The 22,645-nt window shown below is 49.2% G+C and overlaps 1 protein-coding gene across 4 annotated transcripts in view; it reads right to left on the bottom strand.

Annotated features, from left to right (window-relative positions):
* Positions 1–5,753: 5,753 nt before the first annotated feature.
* The window catches only part of HK2 (hexokinase 2), a 58,677-nt gene continuing 41,785 nt past the window's right edge, over positions 5,754–22,645 (bottom strand). Inside the window, exons 8-18 of one of the 4 annotated variants that reach the window (XM_036435818.2) lie at positions 21,131–21,286; positions 19,330–19,563; positions 17,570–17,874; positions 15,779–15,927; positions 15,411–15,530; positions 13,034–13,129; positions 12,408–12,507; positions 12,127–12,310; positions 10,858–11,013; positions 10,012–10,245; positions 5,754–8,055 (exon numbers count right to left, since the gene is read on the bottom strand). In XM_036435818.2, coding sequence (XP_036291711.1) covers positions 7,911–8,055; positions 10,012–10,245; positions 10,858–11,013; positions 12,127–12,310; positions 12,408–12,507; positions 13,034–13,129; positions 15,411–15,530; positions 15,779–15,927; positions 17,570–17,874; positions 19,330–19,563; positions 21,131–21,286 — 1,879 coding nt within the window. In that variant the 3' untranslated portion in view covers positions 5,754–7,910. The remainder of the gene's footprint in view (positions 8,056–10,011; positions 10,246–10,857; positions 11,014–12,126; positions 12,311–12,407; positions 12,508–13,033; positions 13,130–15,410; positions 15,531–15,778; positions 15,928–17,569; positions 17,875–19,329; positions 19,564–21,130; positions 21,287–22,645) is intronic. The other 3 variants (XM_036435819.2, XM_036435820.2, XM_036435821.2) reach the window with 3 other exon arrangements.

The raw sequence follows: 22,645 nt of genomic DNA, 5'->3' as shown, positions 1-22,645 counted from the left end.
ATAAAAAAATTTTAAAAAAGCTAAGGGAGTTCATCACCACCAAACCAGAATTATATGAATTGCTGAAGGGGGTTCTTTAGAAAGAGGAAGAAAATAATGATAAAAACTATGAACAACAAATAAATAATTATCAACAAGTGAATCTAAAAACCAAGGGAATTAAAAAATCTGATGAACAATATTAACTGTTGAATATAATAGAATCAGAGGTATGGAAGGGGAGTGAACTGACGATTCTTGGGGAAAAAGGGAGAGGGGGATGTAAGAAGAGACTGAACATAAACTGTGCACCTATGGATGAGGACAATGGGGAGTGGGGAAAGTGCAGAGGGTGGGGTGAGAAACTGGTGGAGGGGAGCAATGGGGGGGGGGAAAGAGGAACATTTGTAATAATATGAACAATAAAGATTTATTAAAAAAAAAAAAAAAAGATGGACTCCCAAAGGGTTTTACACAAACTCTTTAAAATACAAAATAAAACTATAAATAAAATTAAAAGAAGACAACATTAGCAGGCTAAGAGTGGAAAAGGTCAAAAGTACAAACTATAAAAGCAAAAGGGATTGGTGAAGTTGATCACATCAAAAGAAAGGATTCCTGGTCAACAGGGATGCCAGGGACAAAAGTAACAAATGAGAAAGAGACATGCAATATGTAAGGCCAGTGAGGGGCTGATATCTACATCTGACAAGGGAGGTGCAAATCATCAAGGAAAAACAACTGTGGTTGAAAAATCAGCAAAGAATACGAACAGGCAATTACATAAGAAAACCTAAAAGGCTAAGAAATATATGAAGAGATGCTCAAGCTCATAGTTAATTAGAAAAATGCAAATTAAAGCAACCATACAACCTCATTTGACACTCAGGATTAATAAAAGTTAGAAAGCTGGATAATGCCAAGCATGCCCAGAGGTCTGCTGCTGGGGGGATGGGAGACTGGGGCAGCTTTTAAGAGAGTACTCTGGAAGGAGGGGGAACGGTCAGATTAAGCAAAAGCACAACCTATTATATATAATCCAGCTCTCCAGTTCCTAGGTACACGCTCAGCAGGATTATCTCAAAGGTGATAAGGGGACAAGTGCAAAGATGCTCTTGTGATTATGTTTGTGTAGCCAGAGCCGAGTCCATCCCCCTGTCCGTCGCTGGGAGCTTGGGTAGAAGCAGTGCACCCACACAGTGAGATATAAACAGTTAGGACAAGCCATGGATTATATGTGCACACAGCAGCCGCCAGGAGTCTTTCAAAGCACGATGCTTGGGGGGCTGTGGGGGAGACACAGAGTAAAACTTTTAGCCAATAGCATTTTGTAAATTAAAAAAACATGTACACAAAACAATGTATGCCTCACAAAGACACACATACGTTGTACATCAACATGGTTGCAGATTGCGAGTGGAGAATGAGAAGAGGAATGAGGACAAAAGTCAGTAAGAAAATGAAAAATAAAAATAAAAGCAAGAAAGATCCTCATAAAAACTAGAAAATGCCTGGAACTGGGTAGGAGTAGGAGTAATTTAGCCTTCTGTACCTCTGGCCCAAACTAAAGAAAACAAAGCAATAAAGCAAGACTGAAAGTTGCCCTAGCTGGTTTAGCTCAGTGAATAGAGCATCGTCCTGAGGACTGAAGGGTCCCGGATTTGATTCCAGTCAAGGGACATGCCCAGGTTGGGGGCGTGCAGGAGGCAGCAGATCAATGATTTTCTCTCATCATTGATGCTTCTATCTTTCTCTCTCCCTCTCCCTTCATCTCTGAAATCAATAAAAATATGATTTTAAAAAATGTTTTTAAAGGAAGACCGAAAGAGCTGGGTGGGCTCTGCAAAAGTGAGAAAAGCTATTTCCAAGCTGCACACAACTGGGGTGTGGGCTGTCCTTGTGTTTGAAGGAAATGATGGACCTAGTGGTGAGGGGCCCATGGAGGAGGGAGGATTGGGCAGGGAGGTAGCCCGAGGAAAACCCGTGAGCACAGGTGGCCGGGGCTTGGAGGGTCTCTGAGAAGCCAAGGTTCAGTTACACACTGCAATTCCCTCCAGAGTGCCTTGTCCTCTTTAAGTGAAACCAAGGGTCCTTATGACTTCAATTAAATTTAGTTTTAAATCCTAGCCCTAGAAAAACTCTGTTCTCTTCTCTTCTTTTTTCTTCTTCTTCTCCTTCTTCTTCTTCTTCTTCTTCTTCTTCTTCTTCTTCTTCTTCTTTTTCTTCTTCTTTCTCTCTCTCTCTCTCTCTCTCTCTCTCTCTCCTATATAATAAAAGCCTAGGGACCCTTCAGTCCTCAGGCCAATGCTCTATCCACTGAGCTAAACTAGCTAGGGCAACTTTTGGTCTTGCTTTATTGCTTTGTTTTCTTTAATTTAAACCAGAGGTGCAGAAGGCTACTCATACTCCTACCCAGTTCCAGGCATTTTTTAGTTTTTACAAGGATCTTTCTTGCTTTTTTATTTTTGTATTTTCTTACTGCCTTTTGTCCCCACCTCCCAGGAAACAGAAGACAGTAAGACAGTAGCTCAAACAGACTAATGGGCACAGGGACGGGCCTCTGGCAGGCTAAGGAAACATCTTGTCCTAAGTTACGTTTCAATGCCCAAGCCCTAAGGTGGAGCCACCTCTTGTCTACTTTCCCATGAGACCAGACAGAAAAACCTAGGAACTTCTCAAGACCTGCAGAAATTATTTATTATCCTTACTTTACCTCAGCCCAGTCAGCTCCCAGCACCACCCGAACCCCTCACCCACAGTGTCTGTTATTTTGCCCTCTGTAATTTGTAATCCGCATGCCATGGGTGAGCCCAGGCTTCTAAGCATTAGCTCTGGCAGGAATGAATAGCTGGGAAGAGAAAATCTGGGGTAAGGCCAACAAGTTTTGGCCACTTGCCAATGAGGAAAGAAGGAAGAAACAAAATGGAGCCCTTATAGGCAAGCTAACAAAACCACTCAAGATAAAATAGCCAGTATTTCTGTGTCCAGTGTTTGGCTCTGCTAGCTCGGAGTGGATGAACTCTTTCTGTTCTGTAACATAAGGGTCTATGCCCACCAGGGGGCCCCAGTGAGACTGTGAGAGCAGCTCTTCCCCAAGGCTCCCTGGTGGTGGCAGCAGTGACCTGGGCAGATAGGACTAGAGCTGAGGCCATTGCCTCCACAGTCCAGCCAGGCCAAGGAGACAGTCAGGGAAACACATTATACCTCATGTCATGTATTTTAATTTAAAAAAAAAAAAAAAAAAAAAAAAACAAAACAGGATCCATAACTAACATACTTTTGGCAACAATTTCTATGATAGTAAATATTCTTCTAAAACAATATCACTGTTTTATAGGGTACATGCAGTTACTTATTACTCAGCCCCAGGCCCATCCTCCCCTGCTCTGAGTCACAGACACTACATTTCCCAGATTTCCTTTGCCAGCTGGCATCCTGCCAGCCTCAGCCCAGGGGAGAGCCTCCAGAAGACGAGAGAGTGAGAGGGAGCAGTTAAGGTGTTTCTAACCACCCCCTTCCCAGCCCCTGCATCCCCTCCCAGCTTTTGGACTCTGGCCCAGCCAGTGAGGTAGAAGTGGCTTTATTGATGTTAATCTCTGGGGTGCTTCTCTAGTGCTTGGCTTCTGAGCTCTCCCATCACCTTTATATAATAATCAAGTCCCTGTTTTACTTTATTTTCTTTAAAAAAAAATTTTTTTTTATTGATTTCCGAGAGGGAGAGGGAGATAGAAGTATCAATGATGAGAATGAATCATTGATTGGCTGCCTCATACATGACCCCCTACTGAGGATGGAGCCCACAACCTGGGCATGTGCCCTGACTGGGAGTCGAAACCTGACCTCCTGGTTCATAGGTCCATGCTTAACTATTGAGCCACTTCATCTGGGCCCTAGTCCTTGTTTTCAAGTTTGAATAAAGTGGATTGTCTTCCTGACTTGACTCTGATACAGGATGAGCCAATCCATCGTATGGAGTGCCCCCTTGTGCTATTAAAAGTCATATGTAGTAGATAATACCCTTACAGCTAAATCTTAGTCTCCAATTCAGTGTCTTTCTTCTGCACAAATTTCTAGAAAATTATCCAAAACATGTTTTGATGAATAGTGCCTTTTCCCCTCTTAAATGATTGTACTAATTTGCACTCCCCCCAATAGTGTGAGAATGCTCCCTTAAACGCTCCAAATTGAAGTTGGAAAGCGAGGGTCTAATTTTAATTTCTTTCACCACTAGTGAGGACCATTTTTTTTCCAGCTAGTCTCCTGTGACCCTTGGTCAGTTTCCTCCCTATTATTGCCAGTCAAGCAGGGCCATGTCAATGTCCGTGGGTATCATTAAGGACTTGAGAGGAATTTATCTCCCAGGTTTGTGTTTTGCATATTAGGGAGTCGAGGCAGGATGGTAGGGAGAGCATGCAGGCAAGGGCTCCTGAGATGTTCACATAAGGGCTGTCTATCCTGGGAGTGAGTTACATGTGCCTGCAGAATACAGCCAGCACCTCAGAGGGTTCTGCTGTATCGCAACAAACTCTTCAAAGGGTAGACTTCTGCCGAAACTGGTTTGGCTCAGTGGTAGAGGGTCGGTCTGCGGACTGAAAGGTCCCAGGTTCGATTCCGGTCAGGGCCATGTACATTGGTTGCGGGCACATCTACAGTAGGGGGTGTGCAAGAGGCAGCTGGTCGATGTTTCTCTCTCATCGACATTTCTAGCTCTCTATCTCTCTCCTTTCCTCTGTAAAAAATCAATAAAATATATTTTTAAAAAAAAAAAAAAAAAGGGTAGGCTTCTGGGCCAGCTGTGATTCTTCAATGGTGTTAGAAACTGAGGGGCCAGGGAAAGTCACCTTCCAGTTGCAGTGCGGAGTTTTCGGGAAGAGAAACACCTGGGGTCCAGGCCAAGTCCTGGCCACATGCCTCTGAGGAAAGAGGGAAGGACAAAATGGAGTTCCTGTAGGCGAGCGAACCAAACCACTTAACGCAGAGTGGGCGGAGACATGAGGAATCTATTTTACCTCCTTGAGTAGCCTGCGAACGTCAACTTTGGAACTCTCATTTGTGCACCAACGTCTGGAAATGCACAAGTCCTCTAGGTAACCCTCTGAAGAAGTTATTAAAGATTATTTCATTGTTCAGAACATAGGATATCTGGAAGATATCCAGAAGCTAAAAATGCAGAACTGATTCTTCTCAAGGATGTGCTTTTTTACTATAAAAACTCTCAACTTGCCAAAACTGGTTTGGCTCAGTGGATAGAGCGTCGGCCTGCGGACTGAAAGGTCCCAGGTTCGATTCCGGTCAAGGACATGTATCTTGGTTGAGGGCACATCCCTGGTGGGGAGTGTGCAGGAGGCAGCTAGCTGATTGATGATTCTCTCATTGATGTTTCTGACTCTCTTCCTCTCTGTAAAAAAAAAAATCAATAAAACATTAAAAAAAAAAAAAAGAATCAACCTATGAATGTATAAATAAGTGGAACAACAAATGGTTGTTTCTCTCTCTCTTAAAAAAAAAAAAAAACAACAACAACAACAAAAACCACTCTAAACTTTTCTTTTTCTCCAGGATATTCTGGTTTTAGCTGGTAGGGCTTCCTGAATGGCAATTCGCCTTAAGGCCCTTGAATAAAACGTCATTTAATTCTAGGGCCGCCTCCTGCTTCATGTGTACACCTGTCCAAGAGTATGACACCCGTACATTTTTCATATTGGCCAGGAAGTTCTTACATGCCCAGAACATGTGACTGCACTCTTGCAAATACTCACGAATCACATATGGAGTATTTTGGAAAATGTTATTTTATTCAATTTTTTAATAACACTTAACATCACATTGTTAATGCAATTAATTCTTTATTGTACACAACATCTTCACTAGACTAGAGTGCTCGAGGATTTGAGACGACCCGCTCGCTATTCAGCACATCCCAGTCCAAGATTGAGATTCCCTGTATTTACATCAGGCAGAGCAGCATCAGCAAGGAACTGTCACCCCGTTGTGGGAACACACACATTCAGAACGCACTTGGCAGTGTTCCTTTTTGGAAACCTACAGCACATCTTTCACAGCCACACACAGCTCGACCTTTAAAAAATGAGCAACTTCCTAGAAGCAGCCTAACCGTCAAGTTTAAAAGTTAAAACTCACCTCTATTTCTCAGGCATCCTTTAGTGACACACAAATCTAGACACTGTTCTCAACACACATCTGATAAATGCGCGAGAATAGGGTGCTGTTGCAACTTGTCTCTTCCATCTTCCTGTTTTGACCTGTGTGTCCAGGTCAATGGCGTTGCAAGGCCATTCCTTCTTTGTAACTCAGTATTCAGGCTCCACATGTGAGGGCTCCATATTTTAGGGATGAAGTGGGCTTGAGGACTCGGAATTAACGTCACTCTGGAGTAGGATAAGAAAAGGTTTTACGCTGCTTCCCCTATCCCCCAGAAATTTGGAATCAATACTGTGTATAAAAACAGCTCAGGCTAAAGAAACCCTCCACACGCTCCTTGTAAAACATTTACAAACCCAATTTTGCTAGGACACCAATCTCTGAAGTGCTATCCCCGAGGCTTCGTTCCATTGTTTATTTCATTATTTTGGTTTGTTATTCACAGTCGGGCGCAAATTTTATTTTATTTTATTTTTTAATGTTTTTCGGTGGCTTCTCCCGTCTTGTTAGAGAGCTTTACAATTCTAGCGCACGCCTTACGAATCAAGGTTCCTAAGCAGTGAGTCTGAGTCCTTTGGTTAACATCCGGGTAACACTTCCCGAGGGAAGTTCCCACAGAGCAGCTAGGGCTGTGATTGCTTCAACCCAGAGGCCCAGCCTCCTCCACGCTCTCCCTCGCTTTCCACATGTCAGGAGTCCGCAGGGAAAGGAGGAACCGGGAGGGAGGTGCGTGGCCGTTCACTCACCATGAAGAGCTTCCCTTCTCTTCCCACAGGCGAATGAGGTATTTCTACTAACCCATCAGTCTCTCCTCCTTCCGTCCTTTTACTACCCACCTACTAACAGGCCGGGTCTGAGGAGACCCTGTGTATCTATATACATGGCAAACTAACATATAAATACATACATACAACCGTTCATGGCATCCAGTATCCAGATGAGGGAGCACAGGTGCTTTGTGGAACTAAATAAATTTCAAACATAAGTTAAAATGAAAATACAGTGTTTACACTTCGGCAGGAAACATAAAAAAAAAAAAAAAAAAACAGGCCAAAGTCCCCACCCTCTTCTCAAGGTCCATGGCCCGTGGACGACTGGTGAACCCACACAAGGAGACGCAACAAGTCCACGTCCACGACGTGTCAGCTCGTGGCTTTGGTATTGCACGCTCAGACTGCGGGCGCTCTGATTCCAGGAACAGCCCCTCGCCAGGCGGTGCTCGCAGAGGAGGCTGAAAAGGGGCTTTCGCATGGCCATCCGGGACTTCCCTCCATGGTGCCCTTCTCCTCCCCACCTCCCACGTTCTGCCGGTGGGAGAATCAGGCTCAGGTTAGTGGAGCCCTCCCCAGCCTCAGAGAAACAGTGCCAACCTCCGTGCCAGGGGATGCTTTCCACTAGAAATACGTGTCCGGGGTTCAAGGTGAAGCAGCCGTATCTTTTCATTAGTGTCCCCCCCCTGCAGGATGGCACAGGGACCTGGAAGTCGGCCAGGGGGTGGGATTGACTAAAGGTTAACATTTGTTCTAAGTTTTAAGAGAACCGAGGGGAATGGTGGTGACTAATGCGAACAAATCTTGGCATTTTTCTCACGAGGGCCAAGGTGTGGGCACCAAACTCTACAGCGAGGACACACAGAGACAAGACGCAGGCTGGCAGGGTCCTCTCTGCCAAGGACGAGCCGAGAGTCTGTCTCTGCCACAGGGGATGGCATCTCCATTGAAAGCAGGGCAGGGGGGAACCAGAGGAAGTCCCTGCTGGCCTCGGGGACTCTATCGCTGTCCGGCCTCGCGGATGCGACAGGCCACCGCCGTGATGAGGGCCGCCCCCTTCCCGCTGCCGTCCTCCGACTCCAGGAAGGACACGTCACACTTCGGGGCCAGGTCCTTCACGGTCGCGTGCATGACTTTGGCGAAGCTGGAGGTTGGGAAGAGATGAAGCTGGAGGTTAGTCACGACTGCTCTGTGTCCCAGAGATGCGACCCTAGGAAATGATGCTGGAAACCCAGGAATACTTAGATCACATGTGTCAAACACAAGGCCTGCGGGCCAAATCCGTCCCGCCAGGCCTTGCAATGTGGCCCGCACTGCGCTGTCATCACTGCACTCCACTGCGTTTCCATCACAATGACAGTTTATGACTGTTCAGTAAACCATTCGGCCCTCGATTTAGGCTGGGTTTTAGATTTTGGCCCCTTCTCTGATTGAGTTCGACACCCCTAACTTAGATGAAGGAGAGAATGACAGCTGCTGTGGACTAAGTAAACACTTACTACAAATTGCACATCAGAAAACAGAGGCTTGCAGCCACGGGCGAAATGCCCAAATTCTACACCAGAGCAGGCTAAGATTTTAACTTCATCACCCCCCACCCCCCATTCCCATTCCCCATCCTTCCCCACGCATGCTCCCACCCCCCTGACCACTGGTTAGGCTCATATGTATGCACACAAGTCCTTTGGTTGTTCTCTTCCCTTTATCCCTCCCCTCCCCTACACTCCCTCTGAGGTCTTACAGTCTGATCCATGCCTCCCTGTCTCTGGGTCTGTTCTTGTTCATCAGTCTATGCTGTTCATTAAGAGTTATGTTCTTAAAAAAACTACCTAGTGAAAGAGGAGTTCCTTCAACCCTCCTGGCTGCCACAGGTGTGCACAGCCTGGTCATAAACTCTGGAGGGAAGGACCCTCCCCCTTCATTCCCCGCATTCTGTTTTCCAAAAGCACTGACTTTCATCAGACCCAAGTGAGTCCAAAATGCCATTGAAGGCAAAAGGAGCAGCCTCAGGGGGTTGCTGCTGGGACAGGACCAGGTCTGTCACAGGGTGGGGACCTGTGACGCCAGGACAGAGGCTCCCAACACCCCCCAGTGCTGGTAGCTGGCATTGTCCGCTTCCCAGCCGTCACCTGGGACTAAGGCTCCTATTGTCACCGTGACAATGAGCTTCAGCAACAGGGACTCGGGACTTCTCAAGGGCTACTCTGTTCACTAACTGTGTAAACTCTGGGCAAGTCCCTCAGCTCCTTGAAGCAACCCTGGTGACAGCAGGTAACAACTCAATCAACAAGTCTCTCCTCCCTCACTGCATCCCACCTGTAGTCCAGGCCAGGAACACAGCTCTATTATTTTAGTTTTTAGCTGAATAGCTTCCAGGGGAGAAGAACTAAGACATTCCCTGTGTTCCAATCAAACTTTATTTACAAAAAGCTGAGGCTGTAGCCTGCCAGGCTGTGCTTTAGACTGTATAAAAACTTTGCCCCAGAAATGTATGTTTCAGTATACATATACTAAATGTTCACCGGAGCACTTTCTGCAATCCCATATAATAAAAGGCTAATATGCAAACTGTCCTCTCAACTGGGAGTTCAACCAGGTTATACCCCATCCGTGCACAAATTCGTGCACCGGGCCTCTAGCAGTTAATATCTAACAACAACCCAACATTCAACAGCCCTGGAATAACACAGGTATTATTACAGCCCTGGAAATGAATGAACTACAAATGGATACTTCCAGAAGGATGCATGTCCAGACCATAAATGCTGTGTAGGGAAAGTCAGTCCCAAAAGAAGAGATGCCATATGATTCCCCTAAGAATCATATGGTGGGCTCAAAATTATGTAGGTGCATACATAGATACATGGGAGAAAGGAAGCAAGGGATGGAGCCACCATAGCACTTACCCCAGGCAGGGAACAGCGAACAGTGCAACTGGGAAGGGGCTCACAAGGCAGTTGAGTGGGGAAAACGGCCTACTTCTGGTCATTAATCTAATCTATAACATATACTCTTTGGAATGCCGATGGCTTGCTCTAGGGAAAGCAAGGAAAGAAGAGAGAGAGAGGGGGAAAGATGGGCAGGGAGTGTGGTCACTCACTGAGGATGGAGCTTGTAGAGGGTTCCGTCCACACCCACTGTCACTTTCAGAGTATCCAGCCCACGGTTTTCTCGTATTTTGTCCACCACGGCGGCCATGCCTGCGCCACAGAGCTGGGCTGCCCGCCGCGCCACGACGGTGCACACCTCCTTGACGATGATGCTGTCGTCACAGGTGCTCTCGAGCCCCAAGTGGTGCAGGATGGCTCGGACCTGCAGCAGGGCCAGGCAGTCACTGGGGCGGGAGGGAGACAGCAAGTGGTCAGTCATGTGCCATAGGGGTCAGAGGCCACTCTAGGAGCCTGGCCATCCAGGAGCTGGTGTAAAGGCCAGCACCCTGCAAGGTGGCTCCTGTTCTGAGCTCATCCCGTGGGACCACACAGACTCCTCCTGGGTGCGGCTGTAACACGAAGAAGCAGCTCCCTGTTCCACTTGGCCTAGATGAGGTGCAGCAATGCTAATGCAGAAATGATACACAAAACTAAAGGAAATTCGCTGTCTAGGTATTCCACTCACTTGGACATAATAAAGATAATAATAATAATAATAATAACAACAACAACATGTGGTGATTGCAAAGTCTCTCAAGTCCCTTCTCTCGATGCTGTGCATGGGTCAGCAAGACAAGCATCACTGGCCAACATCAGTTCCATGTTCTATTCCTACTCCCCTACCCTGGATGATCTGAAATCCACTTGAGTACTATTTACAAAACAAATGCAAATAAAATTGTAGGAAGAAAAGAAACCCTAGTGTACTTGGTATGACTTGAGCTGTGGAAATCCTTCAGCGTGTTCCTCCATGAAGAGGACATAGTCACACCCTCCTCTAGGACTGAAATCCTCACCTCTCAATCTGAGACAGGAACTTGGTTTCAAAGATCCCCCTTGTCTTGAGTCGCTCTGAGATGCGGCCACGGAAGAGCAGTCCGCGCTTGGTGAAATCAATGAGGATGTTCCGGACAATCTCGCCCAAGTACATGCCACTGATCATTTTCTCAAACCTGCAATGTGGGCGACATCCATGGAGATTAAGTGGGAAGGTGGTGGGATGTGATGAGACACGACAGACCAATTCAGTCCCCTGACCATGTGACAGCACAGGGTATGCAGATTCCCCGTTGTGGGAAAGGACATGCTACCCGCTTCACAGGATTCCTCGTGTTCGGTGAAGCTGGCTACAGTGCCGGAGGCCCACAGGGTCCTTGGGATTGGCCCATCTTTCCAAGGCTTATTCCTGATGCCTCAGGAAGGAATATATACCCAAAGTGACCACCCTTCCAGGAGAAGGGGAGGAGCCTTAATCTTTAATCTCACTAGGCGTTTAGCATGCTTTCTCCTACACCTAGTCATTATCAGCCAAGTAACTTGTGCCAGCTGGAGTCGTCCTGTCCTGGCCACCAAAACGGTATGTGACGACTCAGTGGCTGAGGGCCTTTGGGCCTCGAGGAGTGCCTTACAAAAGCCAAGGAGGTGCCCAGTTTCAACCAAGACCCCATTGCTACTTGTCTTGCTTTACCTCAGCGTGTCCTTCACTAATGTTGTCTGTGATCTCTACTCTAGACCGATGTTTTGCAAAGTGTATTGCACAGTACATTGGTCCCTGATTGATGGGGTTAGGAAACACGACATCCTCCTAGTGGAACAGGAAAAGGTCTGCTCCTGCCTGCTTCTTGTTCCTGTCTGCCCCTCCCCAGTGATGCTTCCTTCTTCTCCCTGGTAGCATGACTGGTTCAACTCTCATTTGTTTTTCCCACCGTCCCAGACTTAGGTCCCAACACTCTCTCTTGACTTACATGTACTAACTCTGTGTCCCCTTTGTCTTTTCATCTCTCTAAAACCTCCGTGACCAGTCCCCTGTATGAAATCCCCTTGCGATATACTGTTGTGATTTGTTTTCCCAACTGGGCTTGGAAAGCATCACTGTCCAGCAGGGGGAAAAGGACCCAGAACTTTCCAGATGTATTGGATAAGAAACCCATCCCAAGGAAATCCTTTCTATTAACATCTCAAGAGAAAGAACATTGTGGGATTTGCTGTAGTAGAGGAACGGATTATTTGTCTCAATCCAGTTCTGGGATACACGACCCAGAGGCCACAAGCAGTTGGGCACCTACCTCTGTTTGCCCGGGTTGAGGGAAAGCTCATCCACGGCCACATCAAACTCCGTGCGGAACTCATCCAGGCACCCATTGTCCCCGAAAGCTCCCCACTCCATGTTGACGCACATCCGCCCCTCTTCCCCATCCACCAGCTCTATGTTCCGCATCTCCTCCATGTAGCAGGCATTGCTGCCCGTGCCTGCCAATCACAGAGATGTCAGGGCCTCACTCAGCACCGCCTCCCACCCACCCGAGGCCAGGTGACCCCATGGGGGAAGGACAGCCTAGGTCCTTACCAACAATGAGGCCAACTTCACAGCGAGGGTCTTCGTAGCCACAGGTCATCATAGTCCCGACTGTGTCATTCACCACAGCCACCACGTCGAGGTCAAACTCCTGAGAGGGCCAAAGCAGATCCCCAGTTCACAAATGAATCACAATATCTTGCTTTACCTCAGCGTGTGTCCTTCACTAATGTTGTCTGTGACCTCTACTCTAGACAGATGTTTTGCAAAGTATATTGCACAGTACACTTGCAAGGGAGATTTCCATGAACAGAAGACGCATACAGCATGGCTCATTCTCTTTTCAAGCAGGTCTCTGCTCAAAGGTCACCTCCTCAGAGGCCTTCCCTGGTTATAACTATTGAAAAGAGTGCCCCTTCCCCAACCCATTCACTATGTTCTCGCCCAACTTCATTTCTCGTCATAGCTCTACAGCACTGGCATTAGCTCCTGGGTTCGCTTACAGGACGAGAGTCTGTTATGGTTGTTCCTGAGTCCCCAGGACCAAGAGCAGGCTTGACACACAGCAGGCACCCACAAACGGCTGAAGGACTATGTTACTTCTCCACCTGACCAACTCAACCACACTCAACACTTCCCCACACTCTGCACACACAGGCCCGTCGTGTCTCTCCCACCTCTCGCCGGTGGATGGCTTCCTTCAGCAGGCTCACCACATCCTCACCCTCGCAGCCAGATGCCTTGAAACCTTTCGTCCACTTGAGGAGGATGCTCTAAAAATCACACGGAGCGGTAGTTAGGGCATCAGAGAAGGACTCCCCGGTCATTCCCTTACACCGGTTCTACAGATGCCTTTCGTAACCCATCGTCTCGCCCACCATGATTCCAAACAGGCATGTTTCCTGTACTTGGATTTACTGAGTGCCCACAATGTGCCAGGCGAAGCACATCTCATGCATCACAGCGTTTAATCCTCACAGCAACCCTGTGCAATATTGTCATGCCCATCTTACAGATAACCACAGCTCTGGAGTAACTGGCCGAAGGCCTGCAGCCTGGAGAAGAGAAGCAGACTCACTCCCAGGCCCAGTGACTCCAATGGCCGGGCCACAAGCATCACACAACTGTGCCTGCCAGGGAACTAAGTTCTACATGTTTATTTCCTTCGTTGGGAAAGGCAGTGTACCCTGCCCCCATCCTACATCTACATCAAACTAAGGAAACAGTGAACAAATGCCCTACCCATGGTTGGGGTGACATCTAAGCTTCACTACCCTCCCAGTGAGGGAAGCACTCGGAGCTCCTTGGAGTTCCCCTTCCCCTTCTCCTCCCCGCCCCCCCTCCCCCCCCAGCCCTCTCATCCTTATTGTGGCCCTGAGCCAGGCCATGGGCCCCTCCGGGAACAGGTAACATAGTAGCTTTGACAGAAGAGAAATGTTCAAAAGAGAAAGGGTTTTGTTCCCTGGTTTCCTCTTTGCTGCTAACAAGAAACAAATATGAAGGTTCTGCTAGCGTGGTTCAGTGGTTGAGTGTTGATCTATGAACCAGGAGGTCATGGTTCAAATCCTGGTCAGGGCACATGCCCAGGTTGTGGGCCCAATCCCCAGTGTGGGGCATGCAGGAGGCAGCCAATCAATGATTCTCTCCCATCACTAAAGTTTCTCTCTCCCTCTCTCTCTCTCTCTCTCTCTCCTCTCTCTCTCCCCCCCCCTCCCTCCTTCTCCCTTTCCCTTCCTCTCTGAATCGATGTTAACAGATACTGGGAAACACTGGGTTAGGCAGGGTTTCTAAGGCAGATCCGCCCCAAACCTTAGCTGTCTTAGTGCACACAATGAATATGGCTCTCCCAGGAGAGGAGTAGGAGGCAGTTACACAACAGCTGAGCCACCTGAGGGTTGCTGTAGAAAACTCAGCCCTTCTCACCACTGGGCTGAGCTCACGGAACCTGTGACTCACCTACATGCCCTCCTCCCCACTGCAGGCTGATTGCCTTTCAGCCCTATCAACCCCTCCACCTGACTGAGATGGTCCCAGGATTCCTCAGGCCCTCCATGCATGGGCTCAGAACACATTACACCCCGCCTCCCCAGGACTTTTGCACCCATTGGTAACACAGGGCAGCTCTGGCTTTCCTAAGCTTGCTTCATCAGTCCAGTCTCTGGAAGCACCCAGAGCAGGAACATCAGTCCAGTCTCTTTGGAAGCACCCAGAGCAGGAACTATGCCTCTGGTCCCCTGGCAACCCCACCCACAGCTCACTACCCACCTGCACCAGGCACGCAAGCTTCCCAGCAAAAACAGAGGAACAACAGCTTCAACGACAGGATTTTGACACCTAATAGACCAAGTAGGGACCCAGATCAAGCCTGAGCACCACCTACTCGGGTCTCTGGACACTTCTCAACACACCCATGTCCAGAATACCTGGGAACACCGGCACTCGCCACTGGCTTCATTCATCCAAGGAAATGAAAGCAAAGGTGAGACTAAAGAAGAGCGAGGGCACCCGAATGACCTGAGATGAACGAAAATGTCCTGAGCCCAAAGCAAGAGCCTCAGGAGCAGCTGAGCTTCACTGACAGCATGGACTCAGGTGTCAGGAAACCAGAATTCCAGTCGTGGCTTTGGTAGTTCCGAAGCTATCTGACCTGGTCTAGGTTTTGCAACCTAAGAAACGGTGGGTTTTAAGATTGGGCATCGCTATAGACCTTATTTTCCTTTCCGCAGAATGGGTGTACGAACACCAACCTTATATGTTGCCATGAGGATTAAATGAAATAATGTGTGTAGAAAGCCTGGCCCAGTACCTGACATAAAAACTGCTTTAAAAATGTTAATATCTTGATTAGCATCCTCATTGTGATCCCAAAGATTGCTTGTTGCAGCCGAGTGAAGCTAGTTATCCTCGGCCAGCTCTGACTCACTCGGTCCCACCAATAGGCCCCTCCTCCAGACGGCTCATGCATGCCCTTCTTTTCCTCCTCTGAGCGGAATTTTATGGCTGGTATACAGTCTATAAAACCCACAGCACAGCCCTCCAGGAAGGGCCTCTCACCTCATCCAGGCTGTTCTGCTGGCAGGGGAAGGAGAAGGTGAAGCCCAGGGGCAGGGACACGCCCTTCATGCCCATGTACTCCAGGAAGTCGGCGATGCACTGGACGATATGGTCAAACAGCTGTGGGGAGAAGCCGCGCTCTCAGGGAGGGGCCCTTGGCCAGGGCAGGCTTCCCCCAGCAAGGCCTGAGCGCGAGTGAGGCCTCCACCCGGGAGAAATGCAAGCCAGGTGCGATCCTGAGTAAGGCCAGCCCTGGGTCCTGGCCCACCTAGCCCTCCCGGGACCATGGTGAGCAGAGGGAGCAATGCCCTCTCAGGGAAGAAGAGGATGTCTGCTGGGGTCCCCTCCCAGGTGCTGCCCTGCCTCACCTCGTCCCCCGTGCCGTGCATGACCTCCTGCGGGATGGCGTAGATTTTGTTGTGCATCTCCACTCCGCGCCGCTTCCCGTTCCGCACACGCACCAGCAGGACCCGGAAATTGGTGCCCCCGAGGTCCAAGGCCAGGAAATCACCTTTCTCTGAAAACAAACCCAGGAAGATGACGACCACATGACTCCAGCAGAGCGTGACAGGGTCTAAAGCACCTTCCCCTCATGGGGAGGTCTCATCGGGGGAAGGAGGGAGCCCTCCACAACCTCAGGGGTGACGGACTGTGAGCTCCACCTAACAGTAAAGAACAGAAGACCCCAGGACCAGAGACCTGCTGGCTCCTTAGTGGTTCTCAAGTGAGTTCAGGGGGGGGAGGGGGGGGGTACCCAGAAGACACAATGACCTGTGCATTCACAACAGAGGAAAGGGAGACCGTGCACTCAAAAACATCTAACATGCCATTCATTGCTAAGTCAAAGGCCACCTTATTTGACCAGAGAAGGAACGGCAGAGACAAACACCCTCATTTATTGGGCAATCACCATGTGCTCCTCCCTCACACAGAGCCCAGGCAACCCTCAGGCAGCAAGCACTGCGTTCCCCTCTGATGAGAGCCCACGACCCAGCTGACCTAGAGGGAGGCACTTGCTGGAGGCCACACAGCCAGCAGAGGGAGGAGCACGGGCCAAGTTCCAGTCTCTGCCTCTGGAACGTGTACCAAGTGATTGTTTCCAATGAATTGGGGGGCGGGGGGGGGACTGCCATCATTTTGGTCATGAGATGTAAACCAGGGGTCAGCAATATTTTTCTGTAAAGGGCTGGGCCTTGTAAGCCGGTCTCTTCTGCAGCCACATGGCTTTGCCATGGTAGTGCAAAGCAGCCATAAACAATACGTGGACAAATGGGCAAGACTGTGCAGTAATAAAACTTTATTTACAAAAAACAGATGGTGGGCCAGATTCAGTCTATGGGCCTTAGAGTGCCAACCCTTGACCTAGCGCTTACAAGAGCTGGCACTGAACCAAAATCCCTGGGTTTGAATTCCAGCTCTGCCATTTTCCAGCTGTGTGAACGGGACAGGTTTCTTTATTTCTCTGTGCCTTAGCTCTGTGCCAACCATAACAGTTTGTTGACAAACAAAATTAACTACTAATCTGTTAGTAGATAAAGATTAAATGAATTGACATGTGTTTGGCACATAGTAAGCATTAAATCACCACAGCTCAAATTTTAGCCGTGATTGAGCTTATTGAGCATTAGAATTTCCTAGTACAGATGGTCCCCAATTCACAATGGTTTGACTTAATGATTTTTTTTTTAACTTTACCATGGTGTGAAAGCAATTCGCACTGAGTAGAACCCATACTTCGAATGTTGACCTTGACAGGGGCTAGTGATGTGGTATAATACTCCTGTGATGGCAGCGGCAGCGAGCCACAGCTCCTAATGAGCCATCGATCACCAAGGTAAGCAACCAGTGCTCCACAGTGTATTCATGTGTCAGATGATTTTGCCCAAGTGTAGGCTAATGTACACAAGTGTTCTGAGCACATGTAAGGTAGGCTTGGCTAGGCTGTGAGGTTCGGTAAGTTGGGTGTATTAAATGCATTTTCGACTTATGATGAGTTTATTGGGATGTAACGCTATCATAAGTGGAGGAGCATTTGTTCTATGGTTGGAGATATATGTTCTGGTCCAAACATCCAATGCTAAGGCTAAGGAGTTCTCCCAGAGTGTCAACACCGGGACAAAGGCCCACCGTGGCGAGCTGAGTGGCAGCCCGGCCATTACCTGTGCCATCAGGGGTGGCGCACACGTAGGTGGGCAGCATCTTGACCGGGGCCACGGCATGGGTCTCCTTGCTCAGACCTCGCTCCATCTCTAGCTTCATCCTCTTCTTGACTTCCAGCAGCTGCTCCTGGCTCAGCTTCAGAGACTCCAAGATCTTCTGCCGGGCCCGGTGTTGGTCGGCCAGCCGGTAGGCCACCGCTGTCACCATGGCCGCCCCCTTGCCACTGCCATCCTCGGAGCGGAGGAAGCGGACGTCGCAGTCCGGCACCAGGCGCCGCACCGTCTTGTGAAGTCTCTTGGCGAAACTGCAGTCACCGAGACGGGGTGAGAAGTGAGTGTCCACAGCCAGGGTCAATGGTGCTGATGGTTGGAGTGTTAGCGCGCCACCTCCACACAAATGCCAAGAGGCAACGCAGAAGCAGATCTGCCCGAATATCCCCTCCCCACTCTTTCCCAAGTTAGAGGTCACTGTACAAAAGCTCAGGTGTCCAACTATGCCCACCCTGGCTGGGTCCAATGCCTGTTGAAAGGGAAGACTCTTCTAGGAAGCCACTATTCCCTGCAGGCGGTCACATAGACCTCCCTCATCCCACAGGCCACAGCTCCTCTGCCCCACCCAGTATCCTCTTTGCTGGAAGAACCCAATGGAATCAGGTGATTCTGACACCAACTACTTTTCATGTTTCATTATTCATTTCATTAGATGCTCCCCGGGAAAGACCCAAATCAGAAAAAGTTGAAATGCTATTCTGGACTTTGGTTTCTTTGGCCAATTCCTGCCACAAAGATTCCCAAGATGTCTGAACAGGTAGGTATGCTCAGCAAGAAATTCTTGGGTGGTGGCTGCTTTGAGTCATGACTTCTAGGCCCTCACCACTCCAGGTGTGGTCTGTGGGCCCGCAGCATCCTGAACCCAGAACTTCTGAATCAGAACCGGCCTCTCGGCAGGATCCCCAGCTGATCTGTGTGCACTCTAAAGTGCGGGAAGCCCTGGACTGGGAGGCCCGAGACTGAGTGGGGGGTGCTGAGACTTTCTGCACCAGACGGTTCAGTCAATGAAGGCCCACCGGCCTGGCACTCCTAACAGGTGAGCACGATGGCTAAGTGGGCACAACGGAGAGAGATCTTCTGGGTCCCAGCGGAAACTTGAATAGTTTTGCACTTATGAACCAAGGAGTCAAAACATGAAGGGTTCTGCCCTCTGTAAAATGTTTGGGTGTTTAAATCCTTATAAAGCTCAGATTATCCGGGTGCCACCAAAATAAATAAACAAACAAACAAATAAATAAATAAATGAATGAATAAAAATCATGAAGGACAGGGAAGAATTAATTCAATACCCAGATCAGCCAGAGAGGCTGATAATCCACTGGGCTGGGTGGCTCCAGGCAGAGGACACAGTATCTGAAGGGACCATCAAGAATCATGAGATTCAAAAAAATAAGTGAAGAGAAACACTAACTCCTAAACAAGAGGGTGGCGACAAGCACCCCGAGTGGCCAGGAGAGCTCTGAGTAGACCCACCCCCCCACTCCAGTGGCCAGCAGCCTTCAGAAATCAACTCCTTCCTCGCCAAGGTCACCCTCCCAGCTCCCACTTGCCTAGCTGGGAGCTTTATTCTACAAAGACCCTCAACTCCACGGTCCATCTCCACCACCCAGAACGTAAAACAGAGTTGGCGCCTAGAGTCACTTGAGGTTGTCAGGGGTCCCCGAGTGCCCTGAGAGCCCCATCCCTCCGGGTTCCACACGCTGACTCACTGGGGGTGTTTCTTGTAGACGGAGCCATCCACCCCGATGGTGGAGCGCAGGCGCTCCTCGCCCTTGTTCTCCTTGATGCGCCGCAGCACAGCCGCCAGGGTGGCCGCGCACAGGCTGGCGGAGCGCGTGGACACGATCTGGCAGATGCGGTGAGTGGCCACGCAGTCCTCCTGGGTCGGCTCTATGCCCAGCCGCACCAGGACCTCATGAGCCTTCCGGATACCGTCCTTCTCCCTGGGAAACAGAAAGCGAGAGCGGGTGGGCACGTGTCCAACCCTCTGTGGCCAGTGGGAGAGGGGTGGGGGGAGGGAAGGCGGTTGGTTGGCCAGGAAAACCCACAGCTTCAGCAAATGTCATCTCCCAGGGAGGGCAGATGCCCGCTTCACTGCTCTGCCCACTGATGAGGGAATTGAACAAAGAGGAGAAACACAAGGCTCCTCTCCTAGACAGACACTCTGCCCTCCCTCCTCCCAGGTGAGTAAAACTATTTAAAAAATAGACTTGTTCTCAGGGCTTTATATACTAATTTGTGTGTAAGAGTTTGTGCGTTTGCTTGTGTTGTGGGGTAGAGGGAAGAGTGTCCCTGCTACCCACCACCTCCCTTGGTGTGATCCCAGCTGTGGAGCCCACCCTACTTCCTTTTTTTTTTTTTTTTTTTAATATATTTTATTGACTTTTTTTTTTTTTTTTTTTTTTTTTTTTTTTTTTACAGAGAGGAAGAGAGAGTGACAGAGAGTTAGAAACATCAATGAGAGAGAATCATCGATCAGCTGCCTCTTGCACACCCCCTTCTGGGGATGTGCCCACAACCAAGGTACATGCCCTTGACCGGAATCGAACCTGAGACCTTTCAGTCCGCAGGCTGACGCTCTACCTACTGAACCAAACCGGTTTCAGCCCACCCTACTTCTGTAAATAGACTTTCAGAGTCTATTGCATTTCAAGACGGAGTGGGCACTGCTTTCACTCGTGCTAAAGACGGCCCTGAAGGGCTGGTGTTGCAAGAGAAGCACACTGCTTAGGGGAACTAAGTGCCTCGCAAATTTTAGGGCTTTCCTCCCCCTCAGGGTTTAACAAGTAGGATCAGTTCCTTCAAGAGTTTCCATCTCCAGTCATTTGAACTGTTTCACTGCTTCCTTTACACCCAAATTACCTCCTCTCCACCAGCTGGTCCCTGAGACAGGGCCGCCTCCAGCCACAAGTGGCCCCAGGAACAGGAGACAAGGCCCAACTCTGAATATTGTTCAATGGGATACCAGAATGAGGCCACCCTCGCTCCCACCCCTGCTGCTCCAGGAAAATGCAGCCTCGGCTCCAGCTACTGGAACTAAATGGGTATCTCTCTGGTTCACCCAAGGACCTGTTCTTCGGTTATGAAGCAGGGGTCAGAATGGAGTCCTTTTTGAGAATCGCCAATAGAGAATGAAATGTCAGGGTGTCAGAAGGGAAAGGAAATGGATGGAAATGAGTCATTAAGGGGCCCAGGGGGAGCCTCTAGCATTAAGCCAAGACCCCGACCCCCACTCCACACCAAGCAGGAATGCAAGTGTGACATCTCTGAGCATGGAGGCCAGTCAGCACCAGGAGGCACTTTGGAAATCAGCACGCTTAATGGACTAGAGCGGAGACTATTTGTTAAGTGACCTCAAACCACTGGCTTCCCCATGGCCCATGTTGGGCGAGAGTTTGACCTCAAACCCCTCTTGCTGTCCACATTTGAGGGGTCAAAGGCCAATGCCCCTTTTTCATCCCCAATGGCCTGACCACTCTTCAGTGGAAAGAGAGGAACCCGAAAACTTACCCTTCAATATCTGAAACATCTTTGGTCTCAAAGCGGCCCTTGGCGAGGAGCTCAGTGCTGAGCTTCCCCCTGAAAAGCAGCTCCTCCTTGGCCATCTTCACCAGGATAAGCCTCACCAGTTCCCCCATGTACATCCCACTGATCATCTTCTCAAATCTGCAGGGATACACACACACCAGAAAAACCAATGAAGTCCCAGCTGTCTGTGAGCTCTCAACTTCCCGGAGGAGGCAGCATGCACACATGTGCAACTTCAACAACGTTAGAGGCTGATGCACATGGGAGGGTTAACTTGTGTGGCACCGCCTGGGAGTGAGCTGTATGAAGTGACAGCCCGGGCAGGGTTGGAGGAGCTGGGGAGCATGGGCTGTCTCCGCAGGCAGGTGGGCCTTGAACTGTAGAGAGGATGGGCCAATAGCAGGCAAAATATCAAGGAGTGTGGGACATCCTATCTAATAAAATGGTAACATGCAAATTAACCATCACCCATCATAAAAATGGTGGTGCAAGATGGCAGTGCCCAGTCCTCTCAGCCCCGCTGGAGTCCCCCAGTCCTGGGGGGCAGCTGCTGAGAGCAGGCATCATGCACAGCCTGACAGAATGCTTGCTTCATTGCTGCGGTGACGAGGCAAGCGTTCCATGCCCGGCCATTGATGGGCCTCTGGCCAGGCCGGGACACGGATGGGCCTTTAAGCCACGGAGAGCCTCTGGGCAGAGGGCACGGAGTGGCCAGCCCCTGCAGAGAGCTAGTGGTGCACGGATTTGTGCTCAGGGCTACTAGTTCTGTAATAGTCTGAAACTTCAGTATAGTAAGTTACACACAAGGTAGTGCGTTTTATAATTTTTTTCTCTAGCAAGGAAGTGATTTTTGAAAATGAAACCTAATGTAAAATGAACCCCAATATTTATTTACAAGACAGAAAGGTCCATATGATTAAATTGGGGGGAGGGGGTTGTAAGTCCAGCAATTCATCACCTCACACAGTCCCTGATCAATCTTGCAGGCCATTTGTGAATTCCTAACGTGTAAAAAACTCCGAGGGTATAAGGAGAAGGAATGATGGGGCAAGATTAGAAAAGCAGTTTGGGCGGCTTAGAAAGAGCTCAAAATGCTTTAAAGTTTCTCAGAAATAAGGGAGTGAGAGATGCTGCAAGTTCCTGAGCAGGCAGGTGATAAGATAAAGCATGTTTAAGAACCACCAAGGCAGTTGCCCAAGCTGAGAGGGCAGTCAGGGAATTTATTTCTTCGCCACTAGATGGCACTGTTATCTTCAAAAGACAGTCTTCCTGTCTCAGACTGATGAGAAACTAAGCCTTTACAATTCTTCTTGGCAAAGAAGGCCCTTTCTCCATATCTCAGAAAGGATCTGGATGCTAGGGAGAGGAGGCCCTCGGGGCCTGCAGGCACTAACTGGGCCAGGCTTCACCGAGGAGGCCCACAGCGGGGCTGGGGAAGGGACTCAGATGTCTCTTGGTGTTGTCTACAAGAGAGGAAGTTGGGCCCTCAGGAAGGGA

Source organism: Pipistrellus kuhlii, unplaced genomic scaffold (genome assembly GCF_014108245.1).
Source record: "Pipistrellus kuhlii isolate mPipKuh1 unplaced genomic scaffold, mPipKuh1.p scaffold_m20_p_13, whole genome shotgun sequence".
Taxonomy (NCBI): domain Eukaryota; kingdom Metazoa; phylum Chordata; class Mammalia; order Chiroptera; family Vespertilionidae; genus Pipistrellus; species Pipistrellus kuhlii.
Note: the sequence above shows the minus strand (reverse complement) of the source record. Positions and strands in the feature narration are given on the sequence as shown.